This window comes from Gossypium arboreum, chromosome 3 (genome assembly GCF_025698485.1).
Source record: "Gossypium arboreum isolate Shixiya-1 chromosome 3, ASM2569848v2, whole genome shotgun sequence".
In the NCBI taxonomy this organism is placed as follows: domain Eukaryota; kingdom Viridiplantae; phylum Streptophyta; class Magnoliopsida; order Malvales; family Malvaceae; genus Gossypium; species Gossypium arboreum.
Genome location: NC_069072.1, coordinates 127,704,209 through 127,718,750, shown reverse-complemented (window position 1 = coordinate 127,718,750; position 14,542 = coordinate 127,704,209). Strand labels below are relative to the sequence as shown.

Sequence of the window (14,542 nt, the reverse complement as noted above, 5' to 3'; positions counted from 1 at the left end):
CTTATCTTAAGGGTAAGTCCCTTATCTCATATCTTTTTAAGTTGGCTTGGAATGCTTATGTGCATTCTATTTGGTGTGAAGAAATGGTAGATTATTTGGTAGACCTGCAACTTATGTGGATCATATGTTAGCAAGAATTCGAGAAGTGGTCTAATGCCGTCTTATTGGAAGGCTTATTAATTCTTTGGATTCTTATAATAGGCAACTTTGTTTGAATTGATTTTTGTTTTTCTTTGATTATTTGGTTTGTTGTACAGAACATTGTTGTTCTTTATTCTTTGTAGTGGGTTTTTTGCTTATTGGATAAAATACAAATACTTATCCAAAAAAAAAGAAAGAAAAGAATTATATAATATTCAAACAATAACAATAACAACAAAACAATAGCAATATAATAGTGAAATGATAGCAAAACAATGAAAAAACAATAGCATTTTTTTGCATATTCAGGAAGGGCTAGGGCCTAGCAAAAAAGCTTACCCGAGGGCCAACCTATTTGGAAAACAAGCTTTATTTTTTATCTAAACATTTTTTTTAAGTCTATATTTTTACCTAAATTCTCCCACTATTCGGTTCAACCCATGAACAAATTTACTTCCAGAGAATTCTTATGCTATTTTTTCTCGTGAATTTTGTAAATTTATTTGATGCGGTGATATTATATATATACATTGACACTGTCTGCGCAACTACACGACAATATTATACATTTTCTCATTATTTTTCAATAAGCAAAAACTAGTACTCAATTATACAAAAAGTGTCAAGATATACATGGCATGTTATCACTTTTTTTTAAAATCATATAAAATTATTTGATACAATTAACAAGAAAAATAAGTTTATCTCAAAACTAGAAATACATATTTTGGAAATTAGGGAATTTTGAAGTAATTAAATTACAATAGAGGATTTAATTTGTAAAAGAAAATATATAACGATAAATTTAGCTTTTAATATTTATCTTTTTGTCACTTTAAAATTTATTTATTTTAATCACTTTAGCTCTTAATTAGCTTTAAGCTTTAGTTGAATCATGGTTTTTAGATTAAAAGATTTAATGGACCTTTAAAATTCAAAGAAATTATTAAAAGTTATTATAACATTAAATAAAATTTAAAAATATATAAATATATAAATATTTAAAATTATCTATATTAACAATAAAATATCGTAAATTATTATAAGAACTATTATATTAATACCGTTAAAATTTTAATAGTTCATTGCAGTTCAAATGGATTGATTCTCCCTATATACCGGATTTACGAAAACTAAATTTATATTTACACTTTTATATATATATATAATACAAGGACTTCATATAAAATTTGAGCTTAAAAATAAGCTAAGACAAGATAAGGTTTTCGGTGAATATTTATATAACATGATTGGACACCTCATGAACGAACTGCTTAATTTAATAAATTTTACTAAACCTTAGAAAATAATATATGACTATATCATAATATTTGTTGACAAATGACAATCATGACGAGGACATTGTCATTAATGAGTACACAGGTGGCATGAACATACAGGTGGATTGAGAAAAGTTTGTCTTTTGATTGATATGCATAATGCTTATGCCATAATTATGTGTAAATAAATCATTGAAAGTATCACAAACTATATTTTAAGATTGATTTTATTATAATAATATTTTTATTGAAATGATAACAATGATAATTACTTTCAAAGATTACACCAAAGTCCAATAGCAATAAGATAACCCAAAATAAATATTTTGAGTATTGATTTAATAGATATGTGTATTATTATTAATATAGGAGGATGTAAATTTGAGTATAATAAAATATATTATCTTTTTATTTATGGATTGGAGTGGACTATGAATAATTCTAGGTATTATATTAAAAAGAATAAATATAATAAAACTTATAATTAAATTGTTTAAAAAAACTTAATAAAAAATTATATGATATTTGTAAAAGAAAAAGACAATATATCATTCAAACATAAGGCTCCTATTAAATTCAATTTTAGTTTAAATTATGAACCACTCCATTTTTTCAATATTTATTAAATTATGACACATCATGGTATAGATAAATTATTAGGATAAATTACATTTAAGGTTACTAAATTATTAGTATATATTTTGATCATTTAATTGGTCACTAAACTATTCGAAAATCTTCGTTTAAGTTTTTGAATTATTAAAAAGTTTTTATTTAATTCATTAAGCTGTTAAGTTTCTTTTTAAAAAAAGTTCGACTAGTAAGCTCCAAGCAATGATTCAATGATTGGTACGATGGATCAGTACCCATCAATGAGTAGAAAAATATATCTTAGATCCATGTCGGTTTGACGGTCAATGTCAGAGATAGGATAAGGAAATTGTTTAGATTTTGGTTCGTAAATTTGTTACGTTCAAAGTTATTTCATAAAAAAAAAACACTTAATTGTAGAATGGAAGGGTAATAAGAACTTTTGATTGATACAAGCGATTAGAAAGACCATAAAACAATAATTTTAACAACCCAATGACTTAATTGAAGACATTTGAATAGTTCAATGATCATTCAATAACTTTTTAAAATTGAGTGATAAAAAATAAACTTACTAATAATTTAGTAACTTTAGGTGTAATTTATCCAAATATTTTATAAAAATATACTTATAAAAAAAAACGAGTGCTTGAAATTGCAAAATTGAGGCTCGGTTGGGTACTTTTCTAGATCTTTTATGAATTCTTAAATTAATTTTATATAAAAATATAAAAATAAAACAAATTTATAATAATATTTTTATTTTGTAAAAAATAATTTTGTTGCCTTTGTTAACACTAATTTAATATTATACTTAAATATAGTACTTATATTTTTTGGTGAAATATAGTACTGATTTTATTATTAAAAGAAAGGTCGTCAAAGAAAGGGTCTGGAAGTTTTCATTTTCCATTTATAGCATGCATGTAATTAATGTGTTCTCTTTGAAAATTGAAATGTGGGTTCCAAAATATTTTCAACCTCTCAAAATATCATTGCAAAATTATTATTATTTTAAAAAAAAGTATATTTAACACGATATCTACAGTGACGTACGATTCAGACGTAATTGAGTTGAATATAGCTAAAATTAAAGAGGTTCAAGCTTCGGGCGATTTATCACTGATTTTTTTTAATTTGAAAATTCATGATGTTATTTTGAAATTTACTCATATATTGTTTTTAAAAGAGAAATAGAGCGTGTTTTTATTAATATGATAGTAAAATGAATTTTATAAGACCTATTTTTCATTTTTTCTTTTAAAATTTATCTTACAGAACGAATTTTCATTATCACAATAATATTATAAGCTATAGAAAAGTAGACATAGAACCAACAATATAAATTATAAATTAATGTTGTTTTATGTTTTTCATTTTTGTGTTTAATTTTCATACAACCAAAGGCAAATTTTAATTATAACATTTATTAATTTTTATATATTTAATTAGATAAAACAAAAAATAAAAACTCCACTATTAATATATCAAGTAAATATCTTTAAATTTTTTAATCAGAAACTATTCAAACCTTTGATAAAAAAATTACTATAATTTTTAATTTATAAATACGTGAAATATAAATTTAAAAATATAAATTAAAATTTACATATAATATATATATAGAACAAGAATCAAATTTAATATTTTAAAAGTTTTCAAGAATTTAATCTTGCCATTATTATAATGCACCATTAATTGTTATTTTATTTTTATAAAATTATTGTTAATAATAATTATATTTTGTTTTTATCTTTTATTTTATTTTAGGTTTTTAATATTTTTATGTAAATATATGCTAAATATTTTAATTTTAACTTAATTATAAGATCAAATTTGTAATGAGTTCTTTTTCTTTTATTTGTATATTTTTATTTATATATTGACAATGTTATTGATTGAGTTAATGTCACAAGTTAATTCGGTATAAAATCAAGATTGATGATAATATCGTGATAAATAATTATAGTGTATTTCATATTTTTAATTTGATATATTTATGTATTTAAATTTTATTTTACTCATTATTTAATATAATTTTTATTTTAATATTCTACATATTGTATATATTATTACTAATTAATTTTAAATTATATTAATTATTTATTGTATCTTATTTTTATAAGAAGAAATTTTTATTTTTATTTATAAAAAATAAATACGGATATAAAAAAAAATTTGAATGGAGTTCAGCTTACGGCCGCTACTAAGTGTTGCAACATGCATAAATGACAGATCTGCCAAAGGAGAACCAAACAAATTTCCTCTTTGAATAAACCAAATACGAAGAGAAAGTAAAACGCTCTGCTTCTGGCTGCAGAGAAAAAGGCAAAAAAAAAAAAAATCCAATATTTTCCCCTTTTCCCTGAAACTTAAGGAAACTTCAAACTTGCCTCTTTAAAGGAGCAAGTGCTAAGCAGATCAAGTTTCATTTTCTCGGAAATTTCAGGTTTTCCTTTTCTGTTTCTTCTACAGAAGCAAAGTTGATTCAGTCATCAAGCAAAACAGGTATGAATCTCTTCGATTCTTTATTTTCATTTTTCTTAACATTTGATTCACTCATTACTTAGCAGTCACACACTGCTTGTTCTTCTGCAAATGAAATCTAACATTGTATTTCAAATGTATATATACATATATAAATGGAGGAAAAGATACTCATGTGGGAGACGGCTATACTGTTGATTAATTTTCAAGAGAGATTAATTAAGTCGATTTTCAATTTAAAAAAAAAAATTAAATCGATCAAACTGACCGATTCCACAACCACAATATTAGTTTACACCGTCACGAATCAAAGACTACAAAATTCTAATTCATAATATTTTTTATTACTACAAAATTCAAATTCATAATATTTTTATTATGTGTTGGAAAAAAAGAGATTATTTTGAAAAAAATTAAGTGTTAAAAGAAAAAAAGGAAATAGATCGATAGTTGAGCATTATTGACATCTCCACTATGACATGTTTACTTAAAACTGATTTTTTATTCTTAATTTTGAAAATCAAATTGAATTGAATCAGTAAAATTGATATTATATATTTAATTTTCTTTGACACTTAAAATTATTTTATTAAAAAAATATACTTGTTTTATAACAGGAAAGGATAAGAAGTACATATTATCGAAGTATTTTGTCATTCGATACAAAAAAAAAGGAGAGTAGTTTGTCGGTACACTATAACCGCAGATGATTCCAGAAACATTCATTTGCTAATTAATTTTTTTTTTTGGTATAAGCTTAAAACCAATCCAATTGGATTGAGAGAATTTGAAATTTTGACAGATTTGACACCTAAAGTTTTAGTAGTAATAATCAGTTGAAAGCCGGCCAGCTCACTACTTTTATTTTCCCACCAAAGGTAGTTACTGCTGACCTTTCCCTACTGCTTTTCATTTATTTTCCCTCTTTCTATTTCCAATTGACTTTGGCTTCCATTGTTGTTGGTTTTTTTTTTTGGTTCATCTTCTTCTTTCTTCATTTCTTTACTTTTTTTTTTTTGGATACACAGCCATGAGACAAGGTTCAAAACACCATTCAGAGGTATTTTTTTTCTTTATCTTAGGCTTTGTTTTTTTAAATATGGGATATCTAAGAGAGGATTTACAGAGAAGTTGGGCTGAAATCTGCTGTTTTGGTTGCTTCTGCATACAGCACTTTTGGCCTAGTGCTTTCATGCGGAAATTGCTCAACATCACTCCCAGAGGCTCCGATTACAGCGCTGATACTGAAGAAGAAGATGACGTTGGTTCTGATTCTGAAACCGAAGGTAACTTTCATCGTTTTCTTCAAAATTTGGATTTTCCACAGTTTTTTTTTTTAAATAAGGAAACAGTGTGCGAGGCAGAATTTTTTTTAGCTGAAATTAAATTGTATATTTTAAAGATAGCACCATTTTAATACTCTACATTTTATAATTTTAAAAAATATTAAATTAAAATTTTATATTTTTGGTTAAAGTGTAATTTTAATATTATTAATTTAAAATTTTATAAATTATAAAGTTATTAAATGGAAAATTGTCCATTTTAGGCCCTGCCAACTTCTCTGGCTCCGCCACTGTAAGGAAATATGGGATTTTTTTGCGGTTTTTATGTGTTGTGGAGTTGTTTTTGAGGACTCGTTTTTGGTTGTGGGAATACCTTTTGGTTGAGGCTAAATGTGAATTGGGTTTTGCAGAATTCTTTGAATGTAGCCATGGAAGAGTATCAAGGTTTAAAGAGAGCAGAGAGGAGGAGCCTCCGTCTGATCTAAATGGTAATGATTTTGATCCATTACTAACGTCGAAGTTCTCATTTTGCTATATCATTGGGTCCAAGTTATCTTCTATTTTATTGACGCTCGAGACTTGTGGACCGTCTAGTCCGAAAATTTGGGTCGTAGAAATTCAAAATTCAGTTTTATTACCAGCTGGTCTGTGAAGGAGCCGAACTGAAATGGTTCTGATATTGGGTTTGACGTTTCTTTTCAACATAAGATGGTTGATGATTTAGTACAAAGCTTATTCAGTTTAATTAGAATTGAGAGAAGATAATGCAACCATGCCCAGACCCACGAGTCCAGCCTCTTTCATTGTTTTTATGTGCAGCCAGTGGGCTCTTTTAAATGGACGGTGTGATTATTGCGGTTAGTATAAAAATAATAATAATAATAGTATAAAAATAACAATAATTGTAAAATTAAATACTATTATGTAGTGGAAGTAAATGCGCATCAAAGGATGGAATCATGTATGAAGGAAGTTTTTATTTATTTATTTTTATTTGGCTGGGAGAGAATTGATCAACATGATAAGAGTTTTTTAATGACGGTTTGTTATTGATGGTGGAGAATTTAATTTATTTATTTATTAATCTTCTTGCTTTTCCTTCCAATTTGTTGCTATCTATAGGGATGTGCACTTCTAACAATACTTAAAAGGACACATGAGGGCCACATAAAAATGGAATTATCCATAGCATCTGACTAAGCCAGTGTTTTAAGACTAGAAGTATTTAAGTTTTACCTCATAACTTTATTATTTACAACCAAATTGCCTTTCAAATGCTGTGAAACTAATTAGTCAGGTACTATTATTTATCCGTACAATTTTTAGGAGGGAACTTTTTAACCTCTTGTTCAGTTTTAATCAAATTTCCCTGCAACCAGAGACTTAATGCTGGAATGTTATAATGTAATCTTTTGAGGCTTTACGAATCTCCAATCCAGGGAGTGGGATGAACTGTTCTCTTGATTTCTTTACTCCTTGCATACTCAAGTTCTCTTTTCCCTCTGTTTGAGTTCAGATAATATTACAAGGATAAGGAGAAGGAGACGAAAGTCAGAGACTTTTAGGGCACAATACATAGACTCAAAGGAAATAAGGTGCATTGCCTCTCCCTTGTTGATTTCACGCATAAATCTTAAACGTGTTGTGTTATTTTTGTAACTCAAAGGAGTTTGGTTGTTGTAAGGGTTGCTTCTGAAACCTTGTATTTTGTCCTATCCAATTAACAGAATATGCGTTGGTACCTGGAATGTTGGTGGTAAGTTTCCACCTGACGACCTAGATATTGATGACTGGATAGATATCCATGAGCCTGCTGACATCTATGTGTTAGGGTAAGTATTTTCCTGAGATGCATTTTAAACTTTCTCCATTTTCTGGTTGTACACTTGAAGCTGGTTTTCTTTCCTTATTGTGTTGTAACCACAGGCAGGCAATGTTTTCATGGAAATGTTTTTAGGTAACTTTCATGATGTTTGTATCAGCTTGACCTGAAAATCCCTGTAATTTGTTCATGTCAACTCAGAATTTGGTGTATCTTGCTTTTAGCAGTTATTCCTATCTTTGATTTTTTGTTATGTTCATCTTAAAATATGATAATTGCTTTATTTTTACAGTTTTCAGGAGATAGTACCATTAAATGCTGGGAATATATTTGGTGCTGAAGATAGCCGCCCAGTTCCAAAGTGGGAAAACATCATTCGTGAAGCACTCAATAGAATTCGACCTGCAGCTACCAAAGTAAAATGCTATAGTGATCCCCCATCTCCATCAAAGTTTGAGCCCTCTGATGATGTCCGGAATTTAGATGAGGAGATAAGTCTTGAAAGTGATAGTGATATTGGTGAAGAAATTTATCCATTGGATGAAGAACCCCTTGGTTTTGATGAATTCAATAATGCAGCTGAAAGTAAAACATTGTTCACTAATTCTGGGGTTTCAGAGTGTAATGATGGTTCTAAACTTGATGTGCCGGCGGAGCAGGATTTACAAAGGCAATTTTCTTCTCCAAAGAAGTTAGATAGACTGAATTGCTTGCGGATGGAGGGTTATGCTGAAAATGTAGAAGCCCCAGTCAGTCAACAAAATGCAAAATTTACTAGAATGCTTAGTGGGATTCAACAAAATGGAAAATTAACCAGAATTCTTAGTGGGACTGAAAGGATTGGTTTGAGCTGGCCAGAACCTCCACTAAATTTGCTATCTCAGCATGTTTTGGACAGACCAGCTTCTTTCAAATCAGTCAAATCTTTTAAAGCAACCAAGTCTTTTCGAACATATAGTTCCTTCAAGTCCATAAATGACATGGCATCAGGAATAGCTTTGCTTGCAGGCCTTGACCTTGAATCCCTCATGAAGCGGAAAAGAAGATCTTCATATGTAAGAATAGTTAGCAAGCAAATGGTGGGAATTTTCCTCACTATTTGGGTCCGTAGGAGTTTGCGCAAGCATATTCAGAATTTAAAGGTGTCTACTGTTGGTGTTGGTGTAATGGGCTACATTGGTAACAAGGTATGGTCCTACCAGTAATGCTTGTTTTTGGAATTTTCTTTTTTGTCTTAAATTGAATGTTTGCTTTTTTCTGGGTCATGTTAGCACCTCATGGAACAGTTTAGTTTGTATATTGTGATGCTGTAGTCCACGTAATTTTTTAGATTATACACTTCAATATTTAGGCTCTCTGTAGCTAAGTTGGGGTGTGCCATAAACTGAATCATAACACTTAGAATCCGAGGATTATAACTTGGCCAGATGCACTTCTTTTTAACTAATTGATTACTTTTTTACCTCAAATATTGTTCCCCCTTACCATCAAAAGTCAAATGTCACTAAACTCAACTATAACTTTGAGCCTGACTTGTGAAGACTAATTCTTATTTCTTGATGCTGGTAATTGGTGTAGGTATTTTTCAGTGCATGGCATCTAGAAAATGTGATTTGTAGTGTTTAACAGCATAATTTTATTTCTTTGCAAGTTAATGTAGATTTTGTTATTGGGGTAAGAATGCTGTGCATTTTTTTTTCAGATTTTTTTAAATGATCTAACTAGCAGAGATAAGTACGAGGGATTTAGTAATTTAATATATATTTTAAGGAAGATCAGACCACACTTATTCATAATTTTAGGGAGTTCTTATAGGGTCGATTCAGTAAGTGGCCTTGGTGCCTTGAGAATGAATCCCTACTGCCCAAGGGCCACTCACTGATTGGGGCTATTGTCAGGGATGAGGTAACGCTACAACTGGATATACAGGACAGCCTTTTCACTGGAGTGAGGAACGTAGCATAGAAGAAGATTAAGGCACATTAGAAGCATGGACACTTGAAAGTAGGTGATTGAGACATGAACCTTGAGGGAGTATGGAAGATCATGTAGCCAGTGAGTTGGTGATGAATCATTTTTAGTGATAAGGAATGAAGTATAAGATAGGGTTGCTACATCTGCCCTTTTTCGCTAGTGATTTAGGTAATCCCATGTGTCAGCAAATGACTCGTCATGGTAGGTACTTTCATACTCCACAGGGGTCAATGCAAGAACCCACGGTTAAACAATCTCAGATTGAAGCCTACAAAACCTAAATGATCTATGACATTGGAAAGAGCTGATAGCAATGCAAGATTTCTGCTACTGAACCCAGGGTTACTCCAATCGAATGTCTAGTCTTTACCAACCTAGTTACATGTTCAGTGATAGTGTGATACATGCAAGAATGGTGAAAGAAACTAGCAAGTCTCTGTATTATGGGGACCTGTTCAAATTAGTCCCTTTACTATTAAATGAATCAATTTAGTCCTTGCTTTATTAAAAAGAACAAAATAAGACTAGATTTTAATGAAGTTAACATTTACTGTTTAAAAAATATCATTTATTGTTCAACAAAGTTGATATTTTTAAAGCTTTTATGGTTTGCAAATGAAAATTTTAATTTGGAGTTGAACTACCAATGAAAAATCCATTTCTTGTCATTTTTTAAATAGTAATGTTAACTCGGTTAAAATTTAGGCTTATTTTATTCTTTTTACTAGTATAAGATTAAATTGATCTATTTAATAGAGTAACCAATTTGAGAGAACTGGTAGGTACTTTCACCCTACAAGAACTGAAAGAAAGTTCCAAAGAATAAGATGTTATGGTTACAGTAAGTCCAAACCATGCATCTACAACATCTCACTGATTTTTTGCTTCCATGTTTTGTAAATTCTGCTTATCGGTGGTAATTATTGAAGCAATTTATTAGAACCATACTACTACATTCTTCGTCAAAATTTGAAGCTGTTGATCATGTTGTCATTCAATTCTGCCGTCTTCATCTAATATCATGGCCTTTTTTTCCCCCAGGGATCTATATCAGTCAGCATGTCCATATATCAAACACTTTTTTGTTTTATATGCACCCACCTGACATCAGGTGAAAAAGATGGAGACGAACTGAAAAGAAATTCTGATGTGCATGAAATACTTAGACGAACTCATTTTCATTCTCGTTCTGCAATTGGACTTCCCAAAAGCATTCATGATCATGAGTGAGTATGCTTTAATATCTACTTGCAGTGTGAATTTGTGGTTGTTTACTCATCCATCATTTTAGATGTTGTATGCTTGGAACATGTAGTCTTTGTGGCATATTAACCCCTGAAAAAATTATTCATGTTTGATAATTGGGCCCCTTGTCCAAGGATTAATTTGGATCTTAGTGCCTATAAGCAGAATCTTAGGAGAAATTCTTAATTTAAATGTACCTCCCAAGAAAAGATATATTTTATGCTTATTTTTTTCTTTATTTAATGAGATGTTATGCTTGGTCAGGAATCAGAAAACCATTCTTTGGATGTGTACACTTATATTACTCATCTATCATTTGCCTAATTATATAACAGAGACGCCTTTTCATTTCAAGCAGAAAAATAATTTGGTTTGGTGATTTAAATTACCGACTCAACCTGTCATATGATAAAGCACGAGATTTCATCTCCAAGAGGGAGTGGTCCAAATTGATTGAGAGAGACCAGGTAGTTTACTTGTCCTACGCAAAGTCTAGGTCATTGCAGTTTTCTTATTTAGTATGAACTTTTGAAGGAGGTTGATAGGATGCTAGTGTAGCTATTAAATATATTATCCTGACAGCTTGTACGAGAACTGCGAAAAGGTCGTGCATTTGATGGATGGTCTGAGGGTGCTTTAAATTTTGCTCCAACATACAAATATGAGTTAAATTCAAAGAAGTACTACGGAGAAGATCCCAAGATTGGGAGACGAATTCCTGCATGGTATGCTTAAAGACAATTATAAGATCTATGATCCATCCTTTGTTGTTTCTTTTTGTCTGATGAATTTCTTTTGTTCTTTTTTTCTTAATGCACCTCATCTTTCAGGTGTGACCGCATCCTTTCACGTGGTAAAGGAATGAGGCAACTAAGTTATAGGAGGACTGAGCAAAAACTTTCTGATCACCGCCCTGTTACTGCTATATATATGGCTGAGGTTGAGGTATTTTGTCCGAAGAAACTACAGCGCGCACTCACCTATACCAATGCTGAAATTGAAAATGAGGAAGTTGAAGCAGAGGATTTTGACTACTGATGTTGGAATGAGTCCATTAGTTGGATCAGGTGAGTGGTTTGCTATGTTTTCTCGTCCAGGAATACAAGTATATCCTTTCTACCACAAGTTGTAAATGTCATGGTGCATAATAGGGAAACAAAGTAATGCTGGCTGCACATAGTTACTAGATGTAGGGTGAGAGGAGGAATGGTTGAAGTTGACTAGAACCTAGGAATAAGGTAAGGAAACAAGATTAAACGCCTTTAAGAGAAGAAGTCTATGTTGCAGTAATGAGAATCTGTTTGTAGAAGCATGGATTAGTATATATAGGTTGAATGGTGGTTAATATTTCCATTGAGAATTTGAACCCCATGAAGTTTTAAGGTGATTTTTCTGAAATTAACGTGAGACACTTGGTGGTTGCAAACTATCTTGTGTTGTGGCACGCATCGAGGATTACATGAAGGTAAGTGGATTTTTTTTTGAAGTAGATGAAATTGATGCTAAATCAAATACCCTAGTAGGAGATCTATGTTTTATCTAACGTCTATCACCATTTGTCATGACATGGAATTCTATTCTGATTGGATGAAATAGATAGAAAATTGGAACATGGAATTAGGTGATCACATGCTAGAAAGGTTATTAAGACCAAATCATTTTTCCTGATTTTTATCACATCCCCTAATACCACAAACTAAGAACTTGAAAGTTGAAACCAAACTTATGAAAGGGATTCTGATGACATGTCCATTTTACATGTTATGTCGTATTGAATGTACCGAAACATGAGAAGTCTTGGGTCCAGGGTCTTTTCAGCAGTGGGTCCAATACTTGCGTAAACATATGCTTTGTTTATTTCCCTAAACAAAAGGCTTGCTTTCTGATGCAGGATAGGTTAGCCGAGAGATATGAAGGGATGCTAATCTATGCCTGAGCCTTTGAGGCTAGGGGTGAGAGCTCCTATAACTCTTGATATTTCCTACACTTTAGATTCATTCATTTTTTTTTCTATGTTATCGTATTGTATATTGCAATCATTGTATAAATGCATCAATTCTAGGGGTTCCACAAATAGATTCAAGAACAATGCCAAATAAAAATCAGAGCTTAGTTTGCATGTAGGCATTCAGCATCGGAATAAAGTTTTATAAATTTCCCCTTCTGCCAACAGATTTTTCTATCTCATAAAATCTCGGTGTTTTAAAAAGAGATATAGTCAATGCATGTGTTTTGCTGCTATCTTTTTGTCAAAAAAAAAAAAAAACATATCCTCTATCTCTCTGCTTTTGGTGTGTGAAAAGCGACCAGTGGTCACATGAATCTTGACTTCTTGCATGGTAAAAAGAAAGAGCCACTTACATATTCACTTTAACATAAATGTACTTTTGCCATTATTTATAACTTCGTATTTTTGACAGTCTTTCTATAGCTTTAATATAGCAAATATCTGCGAGTGACGTTAAAGAAAATATGTTTTTCATAAATGTATGCAACCAATGGCCTGAATGCATCTCTCAACCAGATACATGGTGACCTTAGGCAGGTCATTACATTAGCCATTAGATGTTTCTTTATTCAGCTATCTTCTGTATAACATGCCATGACTAACATTTTCCTAAGCTTTTAAAGATAAACCATTTTTATCTTTTTCCTGTACTTCTTTTGGTTGTGAAATGGAAGTATGAAAGGATTCATTTATATTAAATTTGAAAGATCATCAAATGTCGTGCTGATCTATCTGGATTTTCTGTAGAATTATTTTTACTTCGCTGTTTGTTCTTTGAGATTGGGATTTACTCATCATGGTTTAATTGTTTGCCTGTCTTGAGGAAAATTCCAAATGAATGCCAATCCTTGAATCTTACACCTAACCAGGCCTAAATTACCGATTTCACTTCAAGTTTATATGTAAACCGAGGTTGTTTTTAATGTATCAGTGTCTTATTTTAATGTATCATTTTGAGTTTATTGATATTTTTATTTTCACATATATATATATATATATTTATTGTTTAATTTTAGTTTCTTAATAAATTATATTATATATATGTGCAAAAATAATTTAATTACATTTGTATAACTTATATTATACATATTTATATACAAATATAAGTTTTAAAATTATTAATTAAGTTAGATAACGTAGTTTAATAATTAACTTAATAATTTCAAGTTTTAATGTAGTTTTAAAATGATTTAAGATAAAAAAATAAAAATAGGTTCAAAATATAAAAATTGTGTACTAATCTTGTCACGCACCAGTTTAAGTTAGTATTGATTGAAATAAGTATAAATATATAGAAGGCCAAAATACATCGAAAATCTTGATCAGAATGAAATTAAAATTAATTGGTACACTAAAATAATATACACCGTTTGATACAACCATTATCGATATGATAAGAGCCACCCTGACATAGAGCTATGTAATGGTATAAATTTAAACAAATTAAAAGATGAGGAGGGTTTGGCAAATATAACCCGAATCTTAGGGTGAAAACCTCTTTGTTTTTTTAGGTTAATGTCACATTTATCCTCTAAACTTTAGGCTAATGCTAACTCTGGTCTGGTACGTATACTAAAAAACAGAATTACAGTTTGGCATCTTTATTATGGTTCAGTTATACATTCCACCCGTTACAAATATCTGCTAATGTATCGTCAGCCACATAATTAATTACATTTGCACTGCTATACTTATACTATTATCACAA

The 14,542-nt window shown here is 30.2% G+C and overlaps 1 protein-coding gene across 7 annotated transcripts; it reads left to right on the top strand.

Annotated features, from left to right (window-relative positions):
• The first annotated feature begins 4,207 nt into the window (after positions 1 to 4,207).
• LOC108489333 (type IV inositol polyphosphate 5-phosphatase 3) lies at positions 4,208 to 13,533 on the top strand. Of its 7 annotated transcripts, none has more exons than XM_053025885.1 (13): positions 4,208 to 4,520; positions 5,302 to 5,377; positions 5,528 to 5,559; positions 5,671 to 5,785; positions 6,196 to 6,273; positions 7,302 to 7,380; positions 7,513 to 7,617; positions 7,900 to 8,794; positions 10,623 to 10,807; positions 11,185 to 11,293; positions 11,409 to 11,551; positions 11,657 to 11,893; positions 12,718 to 13,533. In XM_053025885.1, the coding sequence occupies exons 3-12, from the start codon at positions 5,530 to 5,532 to the stop codon at positions 11,862 to 11,864; spliced, it is 1,947 nt and encodes a 648-aa protein (XP_052881845.1). In that variant the 5' UTR covers positions 4,208 to 4,520; positions 5,302 to 5,377; positions 5,528 to 5,529; the 3' UTR covers positions 11,865 to 11,893; positions 12,718 to 13,533. The 7 variants fall into 7 exon arrangements, with proteins under 7 accessions (XP_052881845.1, XP_017649285.1, XP_017649286.1 ...); XM_017793796.2 differs by having other exon boundaries at positions 5,626 to 5,785; XM_017793797.2 differs by having other exon boundaries at positions 5,256 to 5,377; positions 5,626 to 5,785.
• The last annotated feature ends 1,009 nt before the right edge of the window (positions 13,534 to 14,542 follow it).